The sequence below is a fragment of the Stenella coeruleoalba genome, assembly GCF_951394435.1.
Source record: "Stenella coeruleoalba genome assembly, chromosome: 1".
In the NCBI taxonomy this organism is placed as follows: domain Eukaryota; kingdom Metazoa; phylum Chordata; class Mammalia; order Artiodactyla; family Delphinidae; genus Stenella; species Stenella coeruleoalba.
In genome coordinates, this window is record NC_137169.1 from 144,660,113 (window position 1) to 144,682,312 (window position 22,200).

The following is a 22,200-nucleotide window of genomic DNA, read 5'->3' on the forward strand; positions in this document are numbered from 1 at the left end:
ATTCCAGCAGTGGACGCTCTGACCACCTCCCACCCCGACCATTCCATACTACTGATTAGTGGTCCTTAGTGAACCGCACTCAAAAATAATCACATATATTTAACAAAAACAAGGAGGAAAATCTCTTGGTTTCAGGCTTCCAAGTGTGTGCTTGCAGCAAAACATTTAGAGCCCAGCCATAAAATGAATGGAAACAGGAGGAAACACTGACACAACAATAAAACGAGGGGTGAGATTAATGATGCCGTAATACAATCTGTTTTCATTTGGTGCAGAGAAAATTAATTTTTGAAGACACTTCATTTAACTTTGCAATATTTTGCAGTGTAACCTTTGATGCTTGAAACTTTTCTCTTTCATCCCCTTTAAGCCTGAGAATGGGGAAAGCCCCAGTTTTATGTCTGGTTGTAAGTACTGCTTCATGGCAGATGATCAGGCTTGCTGCCTCTGCAAGCAATGTGTACTCAGGGAACAGAAGTTATTGCTGACCATAATCTCAGCTCTTTACCTCCTATTGAAACATCCACTTTAATAAGCCAAAATTCAACTTCCAAAAGAATAAGATGTGATACCTTCCAGAGCAAGGCACCGGGGTGGGCTGGACGACCAGATAAGGTTGTGTAAGCACTCGAGATATTCCGACCCCTCGAGTTTGAATCCAGGAAAGCAGTGATAGGAGATCACAGTTCCCACTGGGAAGGAGGTCTGGAACTCGGAGATGTTCACATAGCCATTAGAAGAGGCAAGCGGTCTCAGGCAGCCTGCGACGTGGGAAAGAAAAAGGGAAGTGTCTCACGTGGTCATCTTTGTACACCTCAAAGACAAAGCACTATATGTCTTTCGGTTTCCCCCGCTGAAAACGCGGCATGGCCTCTGAGGACCGCACACCTTGGTCTTAAATGCTCAGACCTCCTTATCTGTGTACCTATTCTATTTCTAAAGCAGGCATTTGCTTGTATAGTTGCAAGTGGCATCGAGAGGGTCAGCCGAGTAGGGAAGTAGTAACGAGAGGTGGAGCTGTGGATCGGGACACCCCTAGCCGGTGGTTCCAGCCCTGACTGCATGTTAGAATCACCTGAGGAAAGTTTTTAATTAATTTATTTTTCATTGAAGTAGAGTTGATTTACAATGTTGTGCTAATTTCTGCTGTACAGCAAAGTGATTCAGTTATACATATATATATACATGCATTCTTTTTTATATTCTTTTCCATTATGGTTTATCACAGGATACTGAATATAGTTCCCAGTGTGATACAGTAGGACCTTGTTGTTTCTCCATTCTGTATATAATCGCTTACATCTGCTAATCCCAACCTCCCACTCCATCCCTCCCCCCAACCGCCTCCCCCTTGGCAACCACAAGTCTGTTCTCTATGTCCGTTTCTGTTTCATAGATAGGTTCATTTGTGTCACATTTTAGATTTCACATATAAGTGATATAATATGGTATTTGTCTTTCTCTGTCTGACTTACTTCATTTAGTATGATAATCTCTAGTTGCATCCATGTTGCTGCAAATGGCATTATTTCGTTCTTTTTTATAGCTGAGTAATATTCCATCGTATATATGTACCACATCTTCTTTCTCCACTCATCTGTTGATGGACATTTAGGTTGTTTCTATGTCTTGGCTATTGTAAACAGTGCTGCTATGAACATTGGGGTGCATGGATCTTTTTGAATTAAAGTTTTGTCCGGATAGATGCATGGGGGGGGGATTGCTAGGTCATATGTTAATTCTATTTTTAGTTTTTTGAGGAACCTCCATACTGTTTTCCACAGTGGCCCCACCTACTTGCCTTCCCACCAACAGTGGAGGAGGGTTCCCTTTTCACCTGAGGAAATTTTTAAAAACACTAATGCCCAGACCTGTGCCCGGGTAGGTATCCAGCCTGGACACCCCTACCTTTTTTAAAGCTCCCCACATAATCTTAAAGTGCTATCAGGGCTGAGAACCACTGAGGTGCCACAGAGGGAAGAGAGACTATTTCCTGTTTCAGCAGCGGTGGTGGGCAGCTCGAGAAGGTTAGGATGCAGACTGGGTTCCACGGCAGCAGAGAACGGAACAGACACCTGCCTGACGCAGTGCAATGAAAGTTTTGAAAATCCCATTGTGTTTTAGGTGAAATAGGAAAGTAACATGTAACGCAGTGGTTCTCAAACTTGAGAGTAACCCAGAGAGGGCTTGTAGGACAGACTGCTGGCCCACACACCCAGAGCTTCTGGTTCAGTGGGTCCGTGTGGAGCTCAAGGATTTGCACTGCTACAGGTTTCCGGGCGCTGTTGCCGTGGCACCAGGCTTTGAGCAGACGTGCTGTAGCGAGTTTGTGCACCATGCACAGAATACTGTGTGCCATCCGAGTGAGCGTGAGGCCTCGATCCCTACTTCTGTAAAACAGTAGCTGCCTTTTGTCCTGAAGCCTGTGCAGCCCAGTGGAACATTCCCAGTGGCACAGCAGCCCACGTGGTGTGGCATCTGCTGTGATTAGTGAATTTCTTATTGGCTTCAGCAGCTTCACTGGAGGGAATAATGACCCTGCAGAGCTGTGCTCTTCCCGGGGAGAACTAATTGTGTGTGAAGTAAATAATAGATACTGGAAAAACCTACTTTCCCTTCCAATCACCAAGCACAAACTGTATCACGCAGGCACTGCAGCAGATGACGGAACTCCTCTCTTAAGATGACTCTCTGACACATTACAATACAAGCGTCGAGAGCTGCGTATTCAGCGAACTGCTCGGGTCGGCGCCTTAGACAGTGGTGTCTGTGTCTGTATCAGAGCAGACACAGACAACGCAGTGAGGGGTGCAGAATGTAGGAGGCATTCACTCTGGGGTCGTCAAGGGTCAACCTGCACTGCTGCATCCTGGTGTCCTGGAGCCCCGCAGACCCCACAGACCCCAAAGATCCCTGCCCGGAACAAGCCACACTCAGGACGGACCAGATCAGAAACGCGTGGTGCCCAGCCATCCTTTTGGGCAGTCCCGACGGTCTTAAAGGATTTTTTTTTTTCCGGAGCTGAAAATTAACACTGTTCATGGCAAAAGTGAAATGTGTGAAGGGAGTTTGGCAATCAGGCATAAACAGGATCAGTAACTGAGAAAAAAAAAAAAAAAAAAAGATAAGCAAATCAACACCAACAAGGGAATGTGTTAGAACCCTGAGCAGGGTTCCAATGTGTGGGCACACGTGACTGTGCCCCTGCCTCCTTCTGGGAAGGAGTGTGGTTCTAAGCTACCCATGTGGATAGACTGCATCCCCTAAGTCAAAAACTAACTCTGACCCACAGGGAGCAGGAAGCATCGGCACATGGATCTCTAAAACACAAAGTTCCGGGGAAAAAACGGCCTTGGAATAGTTCCCACCTCCGACCCCAGAAGGGGGTTGGAACACGTGCAGCCAATCAGAGAAGGAAAGCTATGCTCACTCTTGGTTGGAGGACAGCCTGTCGTAAAAATACAGTAGAAAACTGACTTCGACTCAATAGTTGAATGTGATTTCTATTTGCACTTCGAGATAATAGAGAAATGGTTCCTCAGGCTGTAGCCCCTGGATCTATAGGTACAAGTAAAAATTACAGGATGAAATGTCACTCGAAGGGCCAATTATATACCCCCTTGGGGCTCGAGAGGTGTCAGGCTGTCTAAAGCAACCCTGCTGTGCCCACGCGGGTGGACGGCAAGGTGCAGGGGCTGGAGGGGGGTATCAGGGCCCAGACCAGGGGCACCTCCTCTGTGGGGACCGAGGGCTCTGAGAAGGGCTGAAGGTGGGCTGTGGGCTGTATTGCTGTTTGAAGACACACACCTTTCAAGAGCGGCCGGCCAGCTCTTTTGTTGCTGCAAAAAACATCGAAGCTGTGTTATGACTGAGATTTAGTAAGGGGTGCTAGAGGGGAGGGGCGAAAGGGCACAGACAGAGCAAGAGGCAAGCCTGCACCTGAACTCGTGACAATGACACCCCAAGATGTCTATCCCCATAGGGCATTTAAAAAAATCATTGGGGTAAAAAGAACTCCTAAAGAAGCGTACTGTATTTAAGGGATGTAAAAGGAAATTGAAAGGGTGGGAGAACCGAAAGACAAGTGGAAAATATGAAAGCGAGAAGGGGTTGGAGTCTGAAATAATTTTCTTGGCCGTTACTCGGATGGCGCCGCAGGACTGGAACGAATCCATGGTTAATAAAGTTCATTTGGACAAACAGCCCTACCTAAAAGCCGGCTGCTGATTCTGTGGAGAGTCTCTAAGAGAGTAGAAATAAATCACGTGTCTCCTTTAAGAATGTAACCCATAACACGCTAAACAACCCAGAAGCTTCTGGGGAGAAATGCAGGAGGGTGAGGACCTGGGCTGCCTCTGTCCTCCTAATCCTGAAGCCTTTGTTTCTTCAAGGGGCCGTGACTCTTAAACTCTCACATAAGGAAATGATTTATTTCCAACTATGGGGTGCACAAAGCAATATCAGAGTCTGCCCGTCATGATTTCCAAGCAGAAAGTTGACATCCGTCTCAACTTTAACATGCCAGTGCTTTTGGTGTAAATAAGATTGCTAGCCTTCTCCCTTGGATTATGAATTATGCATGGGTTTCTTAGTCCTTTGGTCCAAGTCACATGTCAAAAAATAAAATCAGAATTAATGGGAACTCGAGGGCTTATTTTCACAAACAGGGGGCCCTCTGTGTCGGCCCAAGCAAATTTAAAAAACGCAGGAGGATAAATATTCATCGTATGGTTTGGATGAAATTTGAATTTGATTATTTTTCTGCTCCTCATGCATTATAAAAAAGGATAACATTATTAAGAGAAAATAGCCTCTGTAAGATTGGCTTTAAATATATTCGCACCACAACCGAAATCAGTACAAATGCTGTTATTTCCATTAAATATACAATAGTTCATCATTGTGTTCACAGCCCAGTTACAAGGCTCCTAATTCTGCAACGACTTTTGGTTTCTTAGGATAAAGGAGACATCCAACACACTAAAGAATAAGGTATCTCCCTTTAAACTTTAAAGCTGGGTGTATAGAGCTGGAGAGAAGCACAGGGAATTGTGGGAAGATTCCAAACACAGAGCTGTGGTGATCAGAGTGCAGTACAGCTGAACCATGGGGTGTGCGTGGCTTTGTGTTTCCCCCTGTCATCCTATTAGAGAAACGTGTACGCGCTCCACAATCAAGTCTGAAAGAATAGCTGAGAACCACAGCCTCAGCCCCGTACCTTGACAGATGGGCAGATGGTCCCACGTTCCGTCATCACGACATAATGAAGCCATGTTGTACAGGTCAGGGTACCGGATCTTGAATCCTTCGTGACAAGTGATGATTAATTTATCTCCATGTCTGTATGTCTTGTTATGAATCTCGGCATCTTCAATTTGTGGAATGCGGCAATCTGCAATTGCGTAAAAAGGACACATTATTTTTGGAATTCAAACAGTTGTGTTTCACAGCTTCACAAGAAAGCTCTTATTTTCACACCTGGTCTCAACCTACGCGGCAATCTGATAAATGGTTCTTTATTTATCGCTAGACTCAGGTCCCAAGGGCAAGCAGCAGAAGCTGCAGAACCTGCTTCACAGAGAAATAGGAAGAGGGGTTGAGGTCCAGGTCTAAAAGGAACCTTGTTTTCCGCCCGCGACACTTTACACTTTACAGTTGAGCTTACAAGCAATTTTGGAAATCAGTGAAGAAAGACAAAAGCTGGGGATTCACATGAACTATCTAGCTGGTTGCCCACTTGGCTGTGTTTGTGGACCGTGCACTGCACCAAACAGCCTGGCTGGCTGCTCTCGCCTGGTCCTCCCGCCTCTGCCTGTGGGGCGAGGGCCTGGGCCTGATAAGAAAATGTGCTTTGCAGAACAGCAGGGGGCCGAGCTGGGGCTGCATTTGCTATTAGCATTTCTCATCCACCTTATCTGTTTTTAAAAAGATCATAAATAGAGCAGCACATACTACTGCCAATATCACAAAAGACTCAGAGAAAGCAACTGTTGCCTTTGAAAAATGGAATCAGAGCAGAATGCAGGTGGCTGGGAGGGGAAGAGGCCACGGGGTCAGGAGAAGGGTGTTGGGGGGTACAATCATGCAACAAAATGATTAAAAGAGAAAATAAAACTAATCAATCGTAGGGCTTCCCTGGTGGCGCAGTGGTTGAGAGTCCGCCTGCCGATGCAGGGGACGCGGGTTCGTGCCCTGGTCTGGGAAGATCCCACATGCCGCGGAGCGGCTGGGCCTGTGAGCCATGGCCGCAGAGCCTGCGCGTCCGGAGCTTGTGCTCCGCAACGGGAGAGGCCACAACAGTGAGAGGCCCTCGTACCGCAAAAAAACAAAAAAAAAAAAAGCAAAAAAAACCTAATCAATTGTAACTATCCGCTTCTAACTCTAGCTACCTCCAGTTTACCCTGCGGGCCAGTCCACTCTGCGCTGGGAAGTTGGGGTCCTGCTCCCTCTGGCCCCTCCCCCTCTAAACACCGCCCAACTAATCCTGTCTAATTTTTTTTTTTTAAATATATATTGGAGTAGAGTTGATTAACAATGTTGTTGTGTTCGTTTCAGGTGTACAGCAAGGTGATCCAGTGATACATATATATGTATCTTTTCAAATTCTTTTCCCGTGTAGATTATTGCAGAATGTTGAACCGAGTTGCCTGTGCTATACAGTAGGTCTCTGTTGGTTATCCATTTTAAATATAGCAGTGTGTACACGTCAGTCCCATCTGGTTTAAGTCACTTTGTTCACCATGTGTCTCTCTTCATCTCCTGTTTTAAAGTCTCTGATTTTACACGCATATATGCTTGTAAGCATGAGCTATTTATTTATTTCTACTTTTAGAGTCAGGTAGATGAGTTATGTTTCCAGTTTGCTGCTTCTTAGTTTTTTGAAACAAGGCAAAATTTAAAAACAGCACTTTGATGATCATAGAAGCTTCCTTCAGAAATTTCTCAGTGGGTTTCTCAGCCACTCCCCAAAGCCTATTGAATCCAGAATAGGTTGGAATAGTATTAATAGGAAGTCTGACCTTCAAGTTCCTCTAAGCTTTGAACGGTTAGCTCTAGGGTGATGAGCCTCTGGGAAGCCTGAGGCAGGTGGCTGGCCTGAGGATACCTCTGCGAGCTGGGAACTTGGGTAGCTTTCAAAAGAGCATGTCCCAGGAGCTTTGATGTGCGGTTGAAGCTGGGTTTACTGGGGGCAATCTGACAACAACGGACTCCAGAAAACAGAAAGTTAGTGACGGGAAAGCCTCGGGCAGAAGAGGCCTCCCAGGCAGAGCAGGGCCCTGGCAGCTGAGAGCGCAGGGGTGGCGGCCATTCACCATCTCCTATGAGTTCTCCGGAGGCAAACGCTTGCGAGCCCGGCTCTGCCTTGATCTCAGCCCTCGTTCTCACCATTAACTTGAGAGCAGCGACTGTGTCGCCACTTCCCCTGACGTTCCCTCCGTGCCTCCAGACCTTTGTACACACCTGGCAAAGAAAGGCTGAGGGAAGCCATGTGGACCTTTGCCCGAGAACGCTGTGCGCCTGCAGCCCCCTCGAGAGGCTGATTAACAGGCTTTCGGGGCAGTCCTGGCAGCTAAGCCTTCCCCTGAGGAAACCCATCATCAGCTCTTCCCTTTGCCTATGGATTTCAACAGAGAGAGTCTTGGCTGGAGAACTGGGTTCTGGTTTCAATCTTACTTCTCATTTTTGTGTCTCAGGCTACAGAAAGAGGTTTTCTAACTGTTCATGTTTAACCAATAGTTTTTCTGCAAGAATAGCTGAATTCCTCCCAAATCAATCCCAGAATAATGATGACGGGAGTCACAGATAATTGACAGTTCTCTGCACACTGCTGCTGCCTTCTTCTTAATGGAAAATGTGAATTACATTTTTTTCAATATCGCTATGCAGAAATTATTCACAGCAAATAAAAACACATTTGTCAAGGCATCGGTCTGTAAAATCTGGGCTGTAAATAGATCCTGTGGTAGTAACTTATATGACTAACAGTTATTTTCATGGTTGACTTAAAACTTACTCAAGAATTAACCAGTATACTCAGGAGGTGGCCAACCGGTGGCAGTAAACTCAATGGACAGAACTGGCCATTTGGACACTGTGACATATGGACACCGGCTGACCAGGAGCGGAAGCACCCAGCCTTGTTTTCAAGAGTGGCTTCTCTGCATAGTGGTCTATAGTATAGAATGCTTTGAACTTCTAATTAGAATGTCACGTTTCCATAGGCAGGAGCCCGGGAATAGAGGTTCAAAGGGAATTCACAGCCTCCCAAATGCGAGTCATTATGTACTCTACTCAAAGAAGAGTCAGCAGAGAGAGTGATATAGGACCAATTTACTATGTGAGTGGAACCCCATATCCACCGGGGAGTCAACAGTTGGAGTTCAAACTCCACCAAGGTAGAGAGGCCAGAAGCGGCCGTGCCCTCCGCGTAAGCACAAAACTCAAACAGACCATCTCTAACAAAGCCTAACCTAAACCTTGACAGGAGAAAATACCATCCAGAGCCTTTCTAATTATTTTTTATCCAGAATGTCTGACACCTAATCCCCCCAACTGAAAGAGGGTGAAGTAGAAAGAAGGCTTTGGAGTAAATACATGTCCTAACCAGTTATCGGTGGCAGTCAACAACTCTGGACCTTATTTCTCTGGAAAGAAACAAACCAGGATCTTTAGGCTCTGAAAAGAAACATGCAACCTTCATCAATTCTAAAGTTTCATATAGAAATAACATGATTTTCTATAGCACAAACGCATCCAGCTGACACAAAGAATTTGTAAAAACTGCTTCAAAAATGTTGTTACCAAAGAAATATACCTATGAAAAAAGGTCTATCAAGTAGAATCAGGTCAACAGTCAAAACTTTTGTCTACAGGGTATCAGTGGGCACTTTGGAGATAAATTTGAGGGATATCAAAAGCTTCCATTCCAGAAATCATTTTTCACCAGCCTATCACTATCATTATTTTTGTATCTTGCTACTAGTAACAATGAGGCTTTAATATGATAAACAAATAACAGAGTGGATAAAAGGCCCTAAGGCTGTACTACACATGTATACCTACGCACAAATCAATTGATCAGATTTAGTTGCAGAGAGCAGAGTCCTAAAGGATGGAGCAGGAAAGAGAAAGAGGAATTTTAAAGAATATGTGCCATGGGTTAGATTTACTTCTCTTTTATTTAATTAATTAATTTATTTATTTTTATAAATTTATTTATTTAATTTTGGCTGCACTGGGTCTTCATTGTTGGGCACGGGCTTTCTCTAGTTGGGCGAGCAGGGGCTACTCTTTGTTGTGGTGCGCAGGCTTCTCATTGCAGTGGCTTCTCTTGTTGCGGAGCACGGGCTCTAGGCACGTGGGTTTCAGTAGTTGTGGCACACGGACTCAGTAGTTGTGGTGCACACGCTCTAGAGAGCAGGCTCAGTAGTTGTGGCACACGGGCTTAGCTGCTCCGCAGCATGTGGAATCTTCCCAGACCAGGGCTCGAACCCGCGTCCCCTGCGTCGGCAGGCGGATTCTTAACCACTGCGCCACCAGGGAAATCCCAGATTTGTTTCCCTTTAAAATATTAGTTATACATGAAAACAAATCTGATTCCTTAAAAATGCTATGTTTCAACATCAATATGCCCCCCAAAGTGTTCCTAGGAACATGAATACATGATACTCACTCAGATTCACAATTCATATTAGCATATTAAAGGCTCTGAAAGCCTTGCTGTAAAGAATTCTACTGGACCTTGTTTAAGCCAGCACTTGTAAAGCTGTTCACTCATTCATTGAGTTATTGAGTACTTCCTCTAGGCCCAGTACATTCTAGGTGCTGGGGATACAGAGAAAGTCAAGTATCTTACTCTTATGGCGTTTGCGATGAGGGAGACTGCTAACAGGCAAATTATCAGGTAAGTGAGCTAGAAAATAACAGGCAATGATCACTGCTATGATGAACACATAACGAGGTAATAGGATAGGAACTGACTTGGGCACTCCTTTAATTCGTGTAGACAGGCAAGGCGCCTCTGAGGAGATGACTTTTATTAAGCTAAGACCTAAAGACAAGAAGAATCCAATCATGTGTGGACCAGGAAGAAGTTTCAGTCAGAGGGAACAGCTACTACAAAGGCCAGGAAAGAGCTCAGTGTCCTTAAAAACACAAAAGAAGATCAGGGACTTCGCTGGCGGTGCAGTGGTTAAGACTCCATGCTTCCAATGCAGGGGGTGTGGGTTCGATCGCTGGTCGGGGAAATAGGATCCCACATGCTGCACAGCATGGCCAAAAAAAAAGGCTAATCTCATGTTAAAAAAAAAAAAAAGAAAATCGGTGTGCCTGTAGGAAGCAAGAGGGAGATGGAAAGTCAGATCATCCAGGGTCTTGTAGATGAGGACAGGGGATCTGGTTTTATTTTAGTGTGGCGGGAGCTCCTGGAGTTTCTAATGCGTGGGCCATGACATGCTCTGTATCACGTGGGTACATGCAGTAAAGGGCTGGCCTTGCCAAAAGGGAGTTCTGGCCTTTGCCCTCAGCTCCTGGGAATTAACCTCTAAGCCCTTGGATTGCTCTACCTGAGATGATATCTTTGTTTATCTGGAGCTTAGCATAGACCAGATAGTCTATGCTAACAATGTGACTTAGGCCAGGGAACGGTGGTCCCCACAGTTATCAGCTCTACTTTTGGAAGAACTGGAGACACATAAGTGGCCAACCACGTCCACATGACCAAGCCCCAGTAAAGATGCTGGACACCAAGCCTCAGGTGAGCTTCTCTGGTTGTCAATACTCCGTGTGTTTTTTTTTTTTTTTTTTGCGGTACGCGGGCCTCTCACTGTTGTGGCCTCTCCCGTTGCGGAGCACAGGCTCCGTGTGCGCAGGCCCAGCGGCCATGGCTCACTGGGTCCAGCCACTCCGCGGCATGTGGGATCTTCCCGGAGCGGGGCACGAACCCGCGTCCCCTGCATCGGCAGGCGGACTCTCAACCACTGCGCCACCCGGGAAGCCCAACTCCGTGTGTTTTGACACACGTTGTTGCTGGGAGAACAGGCACTGTGTGTACAGCTCCACTGGGAGAGAGCAACTGAAAGCACATGCCTGGCGCCTCCTAGACCCTGTGTGCCTCTCCCCTTGGATGATTTTAACCTGTGTCCTTTTGCTGTAATAAACCATAATCATGAGTATCACCAGTCCTTCTGGTGAATTACTTAACCTGAGGATGGCCTTGGGGACTTCCAAACTTGTGGCTGGAATCAGAAGTGATAGTCTTGGGGGGCCTGCTAAATTCAGATTCCTAATGCATAAAACCTCTAAGAGGAGGCCTGGAGATGTGCATTTTTAACATGCCCCTTGGGCAATTCCCACGACGTCAAAGTTGAGAACCACTGCTTGATGGATACACAAGGTGACTGACTAGATTGAAGACAGCGGTCCAAACGCAGAGGCAGGCTCACATTTAACAAGCCCCAGTCCATCCTTAGCAGCTAAGTCAGACAAATGCAGTAAAGAACAGAATCTCATGTGAGCAGCTGGGAGGCAGCTCGGCACCCAAGGCCTCTCCCTCCGCTGGCCCGACGTGGGGTTCTGAGGAGACCTGCATTGTAACAGGACCTTCAAGATGCACACTGGGGAGCCACGGTCAGCCCCAAACTGCTCAAGATAGCATGAGGGAAAATGAACTTCCTCTGGGATGGGTTTGGAAGGATGGGTTGCCCTGTAGTTTTCACAAGCAGCCCACGTAATTCTGGCAAGTTTCAGTTGCAAGCTTGTGAAGAACGGCTTTCTAGGGAATCTCCATGATGGGCGTGGTGTTCGAGGTTGCTCACAATCATTTTGTGACCTTTATACACAATCTGACAAGGCTCTGTACACGTGCACACGTTCTGCATTTTCGAATAATTCTGCGACTCAAAGCAACTCCATACCTCCGTGGCCCCCGTACCGAGAGGGCGAATGGCAGCGCTCACGTGACATGGGAGATGACGGGAAGCAGCTGGTAAAGGCTGCTAGGATTTGGATTCCCCCTCTGCACTTCCAGGGGTCTCAGCTGGGCAGGCTTGTGAACCCTTGTCTGAGGCGGTCCGGCCGTCATCTTGCAACAATGATAACTGATCATTTCTGTCATTTATCTTTGCTGCATCTGCCTCCAGCTGACCTGACCTTATTTCCTCTGGATTTGTTTTTCCTTTCAAGTCATGACCACATTTAAGTTAAAGAAATCTTTTCAAGAACAAAAACCCAAACTCACGCTGAAGCCACAAGGGAGGGAGAGTAGGGAAGCAGTGACTTCTGTTACAAGAATCATAAATAAGTCATGACAGTGGTCCCGGAGACAGGGAGAGGCAGTGCTCTGCTCCCTCCCATCTTAGAAGATGGAAAATGAGAAGAGATTATCTTAGGGGAAGACATGCAAATACTTGCTCTTGTGGGCACGGGCTGCTGTTTCTGATAACCCATGTCCAAGGCAACAAGAAAGAAATTTTACAAAGTAGAAAATGCACACAAGAAGAAAAGGGCCCTAAATAAAACGTTGTAAAAGCATCCATCTGTTTGGGGAAGTTTCTGGAACTGGGAGACAACTCACTTTCATATAGGAGTAACTGTAAAAAAGAAGTAGGACTACCTTGCTTTTGAAAAGTGTCTGCACCCCACAGTTTCACTGAATAAAGGAGTCACCTGCCATCTTTACCGCCAGCTTTAGCTCATGAGTCAAGTTGAATTTTTTAATTCAAAATTTATAATGTAATACTACTACTTAAACTTACACTGTACCTTTTCCCCAGGAAACTCAAAGAACCTCCTTAACTTCAAATTACTCATCTTTTATAGCAATCCTGGTCAGGCCTACGGGAGTCAAAATATTTTAGTAAGTACTTAAAAATAACGCTTACTGAGTGAATTCATTTTTTTCCCTTGTTGCACTCTTCAAGGAACTGGGGCAGAGAGGGGTTCAGCATGGAGACATAGCAGATTGGGACAGGGACAGGGACAGCTCTCCTGTGCTCAGTTTCTAAAAGTTCCCAGGGTAATTCCAGTTACTGCTGCCACCTGCACTTTTTTGTCTCAAGTGTCCTCATTGTCTGCTTGTGGCTGAAGTCTGAGCTCCCATCGCCCAGATCAACCAAAATAGAATCTCTCGGAGAAAGTTCCAGGCACTGTTATTTCTAAAAGTTCCCAGCACTGTTATTTCTAAAAGTTCCCTGGGTGATTCTGACACACAGCCTGAGTTGCACACCAGCAGGATGGTAGAAAGAGCACTGAACTAGGAGTCAGGGTGTGGGTCCTAATCCTGGTTTATTTGCCATGTAACGTGTGTAAGTCACTTAAACTCTACAGGCTTTAGTTTCTTTTCTTCTTCTTATTTTTTTTAATGTGGACCATTTTTTATAAAGTCTTTATTGAATTTGTTACAATATTGCTTCTGTTTTTATGTTTTGGTTTTGGCCACAAGTCATGTGGGGTCTTAGCTCCCCGACCGGGGATTGAACTGGGGCCCACGGCATAACCACGGGACCTCCAGGGCATTCTTGGCTTTAGTTTCTTTGTTTATAAGACAGCAGTGGGCTTCCCTGGTGGTGCAGTGGTTGAGAGTCCGCCTGCCGATGCAGGGGACACGGGTTCGTGCCCCGGTCCGGGAAGATCCCACATGCCACAGAGCGGCTGGGCCCGTGAGCCATGGCCGCTGAGCCTGCGCGTCCGGAGCCTGTACTCCGCAACAGGAGAGGCCACAACAATGACAGGCCGGCGTACTGAAAAAAAAAAAAAAAAAAAGACAGCAGTGACATTCTCTGATTCTAAGAATTAATGATCTCCCAGAACCTCTCTTTTACACTACAGAAAATCATGTTCCCTTGCCCATTGTCAAACAATATCAGACCACATCCCCACATGAGTAAGCCTCAAACTTTTTTGCAAAAGAATCTGTTGAGAGTTTTTAAAAAAATATGCAGGATCCCTGGCCTCACTCCTAACATGCTAATGCAGGAGGTGTGAATATGCAGGGAGTCCTTGGCACACACTTTGGGAAACCGGTGCCCCGCATGAATAGGTTCTTACCGGTTTAAGCAAGATGCCACCCCCATGAGGTGTGGGTGTGGGCCCACTGTGATTATGTGTCACCTGCGCCCCCTCCCTTCCCCTGGGAAAAATCAGCTTTGGTCAGGTGAGGTGAACACACTGGAAAGCACAGACCTGGATCTGGGTACTAGCTCTGCCACTGGGATGCAGGGCTACCTATGAGACCGTGGAAAATGCAGCCTCTCCGAGCCTCCACGTTTCCTGTCTGTAAGGTGACATGTGAACCTACTCCACAGGGTTGCCGTAGTAAAGAAGATAATGCGTATAAAGCATAGGTACCCAATACATATAACAGATGCCTCCTAGAGAATTCCCTGGCGGTCCAGTGGTTAGGACTCCATGCTTCCACTTCAGGGAACATAGGTTCGATCCCTAGTCAGAGAACTAAGATCCCCCATGCGGTGCAGTGCGGCCATTAAATAAATGAATAAACAAATAAATTAATTAAATAACAGACGCCTCCTAAAACACGGCAGTCTTGCTGAGAAGGGAAAACAGAGGCAATGTGAAGACCAGGAACAGGTATACGGGGGTGTTGGACGGGCCGGGTGCCCAACCCCAAGGTAGACTTTGCCGATAATGATGGGGGCGGGGCAGGTTCTGGATTGCTCTCTAGGGATCTTTCACCTTCAACTGCTGCCTCTCTGAATCCATCTTTGTCAACATCCCCAGAGTGCAGGACCCGGGACAGGCAACTCAATTCACAACGTCCTATGGAAAACTCATTCCCGATTGCTCTGACAACATCGCTAATTGTGGGCAAAGCAATGATAAAATGTGTACCAAGCTAATCAGAAGGACGGAAGGAAAGAATGCCCACGTGCGTTCCTTGTGTGTGAGTGACGAAAAATGGCTGGTGCCAACTGCACTTGGAACTCAAATATCAGGAAAAGGAGTAAAGGGGAGGCCAGAAAAAAAAATTAGCAACTCCTGGAGGAGCTCATTGTAAGTATCTGCCGGCAAAGGTCTACCTGAGGGATGCAAAAGTCTTAACCAGACCGCCTGTCTAAAGCGGGCATCAGGCAGATGGGCTCCACCAGGCCTACAGCCAAGTGATGAAAGAAGACAGGCCAGGAAGCACCACAGGAAACAGCTGTCAGTGCGCTGGGGCCTCCCTTGCCCACCTCATGCATGAGAACCGCCTGCTTAGACTGGCAGGTAATATACATGGTAACATCTAGTGTGGGGAGCCAGTCGTCACGTGCACCGTGGCTAGCGTGTCATTGGTACCCACATCGCCCTCCTAGGCGGAGGGACCTTCCTGCTGAGAAGCACCAAGAGGCTGGATGAGGTTGCTCTGTGGGTTTCCAGGCAAAGCTCATGGGTCTCAACTCGGCCCCTGGAACTGCAGGTCCAACCAGACCATCCTGCCAGGGGCTACATTGGTCCTCCTCAAGGCGAGGAAAGCCATCTCAAGGGGGGCTATCCTTACAGGGGCGGCCCTGTTTTCTTTCTTTGTGACATCTTTGTCGGTTTTGGTATCAGGGTGATGGTGGCCACATAGAATGAGTTTGAGAATGTTATTCCCTCTGCTACATTTTGGAAGAGTTTGAGAAAGATAGCTGTTAGCTCTTCTCTAAATGTTTGATAGAATTAGCCTATGAAGCCATCTGGTCCTGGGCTTTTGTTTGTTGGAAGATTTTTCATCACAGTCTCAATTTCAGTGCTTGTGATTGGTCTGTTTCTATTTTCTAGTTCTTCCTGGTTCAGTCTCAGAAGGTTGTGCTTCTCTGAGAATTTGACCACTTCTTCCAGGTTGTCCATTTTATTGGCATATAGTTGCTTGTAGTAATCTCTCATGATCCTTTGTATTTCTGCAGTGTCAGTTTTTACTTCTCCTTTTTCATTTCTAATTCTATTGATTTGAGTCTTCTCCCTTTTCTTGTGGATGAGTCTGGCTAATGGTTTATCAATTTTGTTTATCTTTTCAAAGAACCAACTTTTACTTTTATTGATCTTTGCTATTGTTGCCTTCATTTCTTTTTCATTTATTTCTGATATGATCTTTATGATTTCTTTCCTTCTGCTAACTTTGGGGTTTTTTTGTTCTTCTTTCTCTAATTGCTTTAGGTGTAAGGTTAGGTTGTTTATTTGAGATGTTTCTTGTTTCTTAAGGTAGGCTTGGATTGCTATAAACTTCCCTCTTAGAACTGCTTTTGCTGCATCCCATAGGTTTTGGATCATCATGTTTTCGTTGTCATTGGTCTCTAGGTATTTTTTGATTTCTTCAGTGATCTCTTGGTTATTAAGTAGTGTATTGTTTAGCCTCCATGTGTTTGTATTTTTTACAGATTTTTCCCTGTAACTGATATCTAGTCTCATAGCGTTGTGGTTGGAAAAGATACTTGATACGATTTCAATTTTCTTAAATTTATCAAGGCTTGATTTGTGACCCAAGGTATGATCTATCCTGGAGAATGTTCCATGAGCACTTGAGAAGAAAGTGTATTCTCTTGTTTTGGGATGGAATGTCCTGTAAATATCAATTAGGTCCATCTTGTTTAATGTATCATTTAAAGCTTGTGTTTCCTTACTTATTTTCATTTTTGATGATCTGTCCATTGGTGAAAATGGGGTGTTAATTCCCCTACTATGATTGTGTTAGTGCAGATTTCTCCTTTTATGGCCGTTAGCATTTGCCTTATGTATTGAGGTGCTCCTATGTTGGGTGCATAAATATTTACAATTGTTATATCTTCTTCTTGGATTGATCCCTTAACCATTATGTAGTGTCCTTCTTTGTCTCTTGTAATAGTCTTTATTTTAAAGTCTATTTTGTCTGATATGAGAATTGCTACTCCAGCTTTCTTTTGGTTTCCATTTGCATGGAATATCTTTTTCCATCCCCTCACTTTCTGTCTGTATGTGTCCCTGGGTCTAAAGTGGGTCTCTTGTAGACAGCAAATATATGGGTCTTGTTTTGTAACCATTCAGCCAAGTTTAAGTCTTTTGGTTGGAGCATTCCATTTACATTTAAGGCAATTATCCATACGTATGTTCCTATACATTTTCTTAATTGTTTTGGGTTTGTTACTGTAGGTCTTTTCCTTCTCTGTGTTTCCTGCCTGAAGAAGTTCCTTTAGCATTTGTTGTAAAGCTGGTTTGGTGGTACTGAATTCTCTTAGCTTTTGCTTCTGTAAAGGTTTTAACTTCTCTGTCAAATCTGAATGAGATCCTTGTTGGGTAGAGTAATCTTGGTTGTAGGTTTTTCCCTTTCATCACTCTAAAGATGTCCTGCCACTCCCTTCTGGCTTGCAGAGTTTCTGCTGAAAGATCAGCTGTTAACCTTATGGGGATTCCCTTGTATGTTATTTGTTGTTTTTCACTTGCAGCTTTTAATATTTTTTCTTTGTATTTATTTTTTGATAGTTTGATTAACATGTGTCTTGGTGTGTTTCCCCTTGGATTTTTCCTGTATGGGACTCTCTGCGCTTCCTGGGCTTGATTAACTATTTCCTTTCCCATATTAGGGAAGCTTTCAACTATAATCTCTTCAAATATTTTCTCAGACCCTTTCTGTATTTCTTCTTCTGGGACCCCTATAATTCAAATGTTGTTGTGTTTAATGTTGTCCCAGAGGTCTCTGAGACTGTCCCCAGTTCTTTTCATTCTTTTTTCTTTATTCTGCTCTGCAGTAATTATTTCCACTATTTTATCTTCCAGGTCACTTATCCATTCTTCTGCCTCAGTTATTCTGCTACTGATTCCTTCCAGAGAACTTTTAACTTCATTTATTGTGTTGTTCATCATTGTTTGTTGGCTCTTTAGTTCTTCTAGTTCCTTGTTAAACGTTTCTTGTATTTTCTCTATTCTATTTCCAAGATTTTGGATCATCTTTACTATCATTACTCTGAATTCCTTTTCAGGTAGACTGCCTATTTCCTCTTCATTTGTTAGGTCTGGTGGGTTTTTGCCTTGCTCCTTCATCTGCTGTGTGTTTCTCTGTCTTCTCATTTTGCTTAACTTACTGTGTTTGGGGTCTCCTTTTCACAGGCTGCAGGTTCGTAGTTCCTGTTGTTTTTGGTGTCTGGCCTCAGTGGCTAAGGTTGGTTGAGTGGGTTGTGTAGGCTTCCTGGTGGGGGGGACTAGTGCCTGTGTTCTGTTGGATGAGGCTGGATCTTGTCTTTCTGGTGGGAAGGTCCACATCCACTGGTGTGTTTTGGGGTGTCTGTGGACTTATTATGATTTTAGGCAGCCTCTCTGCTAATGGGTGGGGCTGTGTTCCTGTCTTGCTAGTTGTTTGGCAGGGGGTGTCCAGCACTGTAGCTTGCTGGTCATTGAATGGAGCTGGGTCTTAGCATTGAGATGGAGATCTCTGGGAGAGCTTTTGCCATTTGATATTATGTGGAGCTGGGAGTTCTCTTGTGGACCAATGTCCTGAACTCAGTTCCCCCACCTCAGAGGCACAGGTCTGACACTTGGTCCGAGCCCCAAGACTCTGTCAGCCACATGGCTCAGAGAAAAGGGAAAAGAGAAAGAGAGAGAGTGAAAGAAAGGAAGGGAGAAAGGAAGGAAGGAAGAAAGAAAGGAAGAAAAATTAAATTAAATTAAATTAAAAAATAATTATTAAAAGTTAAAAAGTAATAGAAAAAGAAAAAAAGAAAGAAAGAAAGAGAGAAGAGTGCAACCAAACCAAAAAATAAATTCACCAAGGATAACAAGCACTACGAACTATACTAAAAAAAACGAAAAAAGAAAACAACGAACAGACAGAACCCTAGGACAAATGGTAAAAGCAAAGTTATACAGACAAAATCATACCAAGAAGCATACACTTACACACTCACAAAGAGAAAAAGGAAAAAATATATATATATATCGTTGTTCCAAAAGTCCATCACCTCTATTTTGGGATGATTCGTTGTCTATTCAATGAATAGACATATTCTATTGTCACAGATTCTATTGTGGAATCTGTGTATTCCACAGAACAGGGTACATCAAGTTGATTGTGGAGATTTAATCCACTGCTTCTGAGGCTGCTGGGAGAGATTTCCCTTTCTCTTCTGTGTTCGCACAGCTCCTGGGGTTCAGCTTTGGATTTGGCCCCACCTCTGCGTGTAGGTCGCCTGACAGGACAGGGTTAAAGGAGCCACTGCTTCGGGGGCTCTGGTTCACTCAGGCTGGGGGGGGAGGGAGGGATATGGATACGGGGCGAGTCTGCCGCGGCAGAGGCCGGCGTGACGTCACATCAGCCTGAGGCGCGCCGTGTGTTCTCCCGGGGAAGTTGTCCCTGGATCCCGGGACCCTGACAGTGGCGGGCTGCACAGGCTCCAGGGAGGGGAGGTGTGGATAGTGACCTGTGCTCGCACACAGGCTTCTTGGTGGTGGCAGCAGCAGCCTTAGCGTCTCCTGCCCGTCTCTGGGGTCCACACCGATAGCCGTGGTTCGTGCCTGTCTCTGGACTCCCTCCCGGCTAGCTGTGGTGCACTAGCACCCTTCAGGCTGTGTTCACGCGGCCAACCCCAGTCCTCCCCCTGGGATCTGACCTCCTTAGTAGCCGGAGCCTCAGCTCCCAGCCCCGCCCACACCGGCGGATGCGCAGACAAGCCTCTCGGGCTGGTGAGTGCTGGTCGGCACCGATCCTCTGTGCGGGAATCTCTCCGCTTTGCCCTCCGCACCCCTGTGGCTGCACTCTCCTCCGTGGCTCCGAAGCTCCCCCGAAGCTCCCCCCTCCGCTACCTGCAGTCTCCGCCCGCGAAGGGGCTTCTAGTGTGTGGAAACCTTTCCTCCACAGCTCCCTCCCAGTGGTGCAGGTCCCGTCCCTATCCTTTTGTCTCTGTTTATTCTTTTCTCTTTTGCCCTACCCAGGTATGTGAGGAGGGGAGGTTCTTGCCTTTTGGGAGGTCTGAGGTCTTCTGCAGCGTTCAGTAGGTGTTCTGTAGGAGTTGTTCCACATGTAGATGTATTTCTGATGTATCTGGGGGGAGGAAGGTGATCTCCACATCTTACTCTTCCACCACCTTGAAGATCTCCCCTCAAATGAATTTATGCAAAGTCAATCTGACTTTACCTACACTTTTTCTTATGAAGTGTGGGAAAGGGATGTATTAGCAGGGAAAGTGCCCCCCAGTAGACTAGTTGAGTGATTTTGGAAAGGAAGAGGCCCCGATGGTGGCTGTCCCCCTGGCCTTTAGTCACTGTACTTAGTATGTCAGCAGTCCTGTGCCCCCAGGCCATATTTTCAGTCCTTTGCCAACTCCATGGTACCCTCTCCAGCATACTGGTCACCTCCCCTGCTCCCTGGACCATAAAGTATCCTCACCCCTGCTCAGGGATGTGCAGGCTCTCTAGTCTTACAGAAGCAGCTTTGACAAGCACAGATGTTTCTTAGGCTGGAGGCTTTGGGTGCCAGGAAAATAATTCCTTGCCTATATTATCAGTTCTGTAAGTCCAAACTTCTGTACGTGAGTTTGCCTGGAATAAACCATTTAGATTGGAGTAAAAGGAGAGAAGGGAGATGGCTGGTATGTGTGGCAGGGTGAAGTGGAGAATAAAAGAGAGGGAATCTGTGTGAATGCACAAGAAAATATTTGCTTTAATACCACCTTGCTTCTGTAGAGCACTTTACTGTTATAAAGCATTTTAATGCATATGAACTTATTTTTTAAAATCTGTATCTCAGGCAGAACTGGCTGACAAGGGAAGACTGGAAGAAGTCGAGGCAACAGTGACAAGACCTGGGCTAGAACAGATGTGTCCCTAAATCACCATTTAAGTCTGGGAAGACTCTTAACTTCTCTGAGACTCAGTTTCCCTACTGATCAAACAAAAACTAAATTAGAACGAGGGCTTGGATTATCTAATTTCTAGAGTCCCTTCGACTCTGAACGTCGATGATGCCATTTGTTATAACAATGTGTTGTTGCGTAACTGATTACAGTAGGGCTTTTGTGACACCAAGAGGAAAGTCAGACTTAATCTTGTAGAGGAAAAATGCTGGCTTAGAATGAGTTACAGATCTGCTGCTTACCCATCAGTTGTGTGACTTTGACAAAGCGAGTAACTTCTCTGAGCCTCAGTTTCCTAATCAGGAAATGAGGACAATAAGACTTGTCTTGTAGGGCAGTTGTACTTGTTAAATGAGATAGTGAATCTGAATGTACTTTTAAACTCTAATGACCTAAAAAATGTGATAATTTATTGTTATCACTATCACCAGCATGCAGAAAAATCCATTAGCCCTCTAAGAATTACATAACAGGGCTTCCCCGGTGGCACAGTGGTTAAGAATCCACCTGCTAATGCAGGGGACACGGGTTCAAGCCCTGGTCCGGGAAGATCCCACATGCCGCGGAGCAACTAAGCCCGTGCACCACAACTACTGAGCCTGCGCTCTAGAGCCCGCATGCCACAACTACTGAGCCTGCGTGCCACAACTGCTGAAGCCCGTGCACCTAGAGCCCGTGCTCTGCAACAAGAGAAGCCACCACAACGAGAAGCCCGTGCACCGCAACAAAGAGTAGTCCCTGCTCTCAGCAACTAGAGAAAACCCGTGTGGAGCAGCGAAGACCCAATGCAGCCAAAAATTAAATAAATGAATAAATAAATAAATTTTTTAAAAAAAGAATTACCTAACAACAGAAACAAATGAATTGAGCAGCCCTTACTATTAGCCCAGCATAAGTCCTAACCAGGGAGTAAAGGCCATTCGCAACTCCAGGGAAAAATAGTTTAGCTTCTTCCCTGCTTTACGACATCCATGGAGTTGACTTCTGTGTGCCCCTCGCCCCTGCAAGCCACATACAGAAGGCTTAGGCTGCTAACAGTGATGATTTTCTCCACCGTGAGGGCAACGAAAGTGATCTCCTTATACAGATCTTTCAAAGACCAACAAAGATCACCATTTATATTAAAAATAATTAATTATACCGTCGTACTTAGAAAGGCAATACCTGTTCTTCCAAACTCTGTAAAATGACGATGAGAGCACAACATCGTGACTGGAAATGAGGAATCTCGGTACGTTCTTTGGAAGCACCTGGTCTTATTTTAAGTTGCCTAATAAAAGAACTGACACTCCACTGCCATCCCCAGGTACACAGCCCCTCCCAGCACATTTGGGGCTAAGTGTTCAGAATTATGCACGCAGACCTATATAATAGAAGCCTCTAGTCCAAGGTGATTTTTCAC

The 22,200-nt window shown here is 45.6% G+C and overlaps 1 protein-coding gene across 4 annotated transcripts in view; it reads right to left on the reverse strand.

The window, feature by feature from the left end:
- The window catches only part of SUSD4 (sushi domain containing 4), a 275,118-nt gene that overhangs the window by 30,712 nt on the left and 222,206 nt on the right, over nucleotides 1-22,200 (reverse strand). For all 4 annotated transcript variants that reach the window (XM_079916394.1, XM_079916392.1, XM_079916391.1 and 1 more), the window contains exons 4-5: nucleotides 5,219-5,392; nucleotides 573-761 (exon numbers count right to left, since the gene is read on the reverse strand). In XM_079916394.1, the coding sequence (XP_079772520.1) occupies nucleotides 573-761; nucleotides 5,219-5,392 (363 nt within the window). The remainder of the gene's footprint in view (nucleotides 1-572; nucleotides 762-5,218; nucleotides 5,393-22,200) is intronic.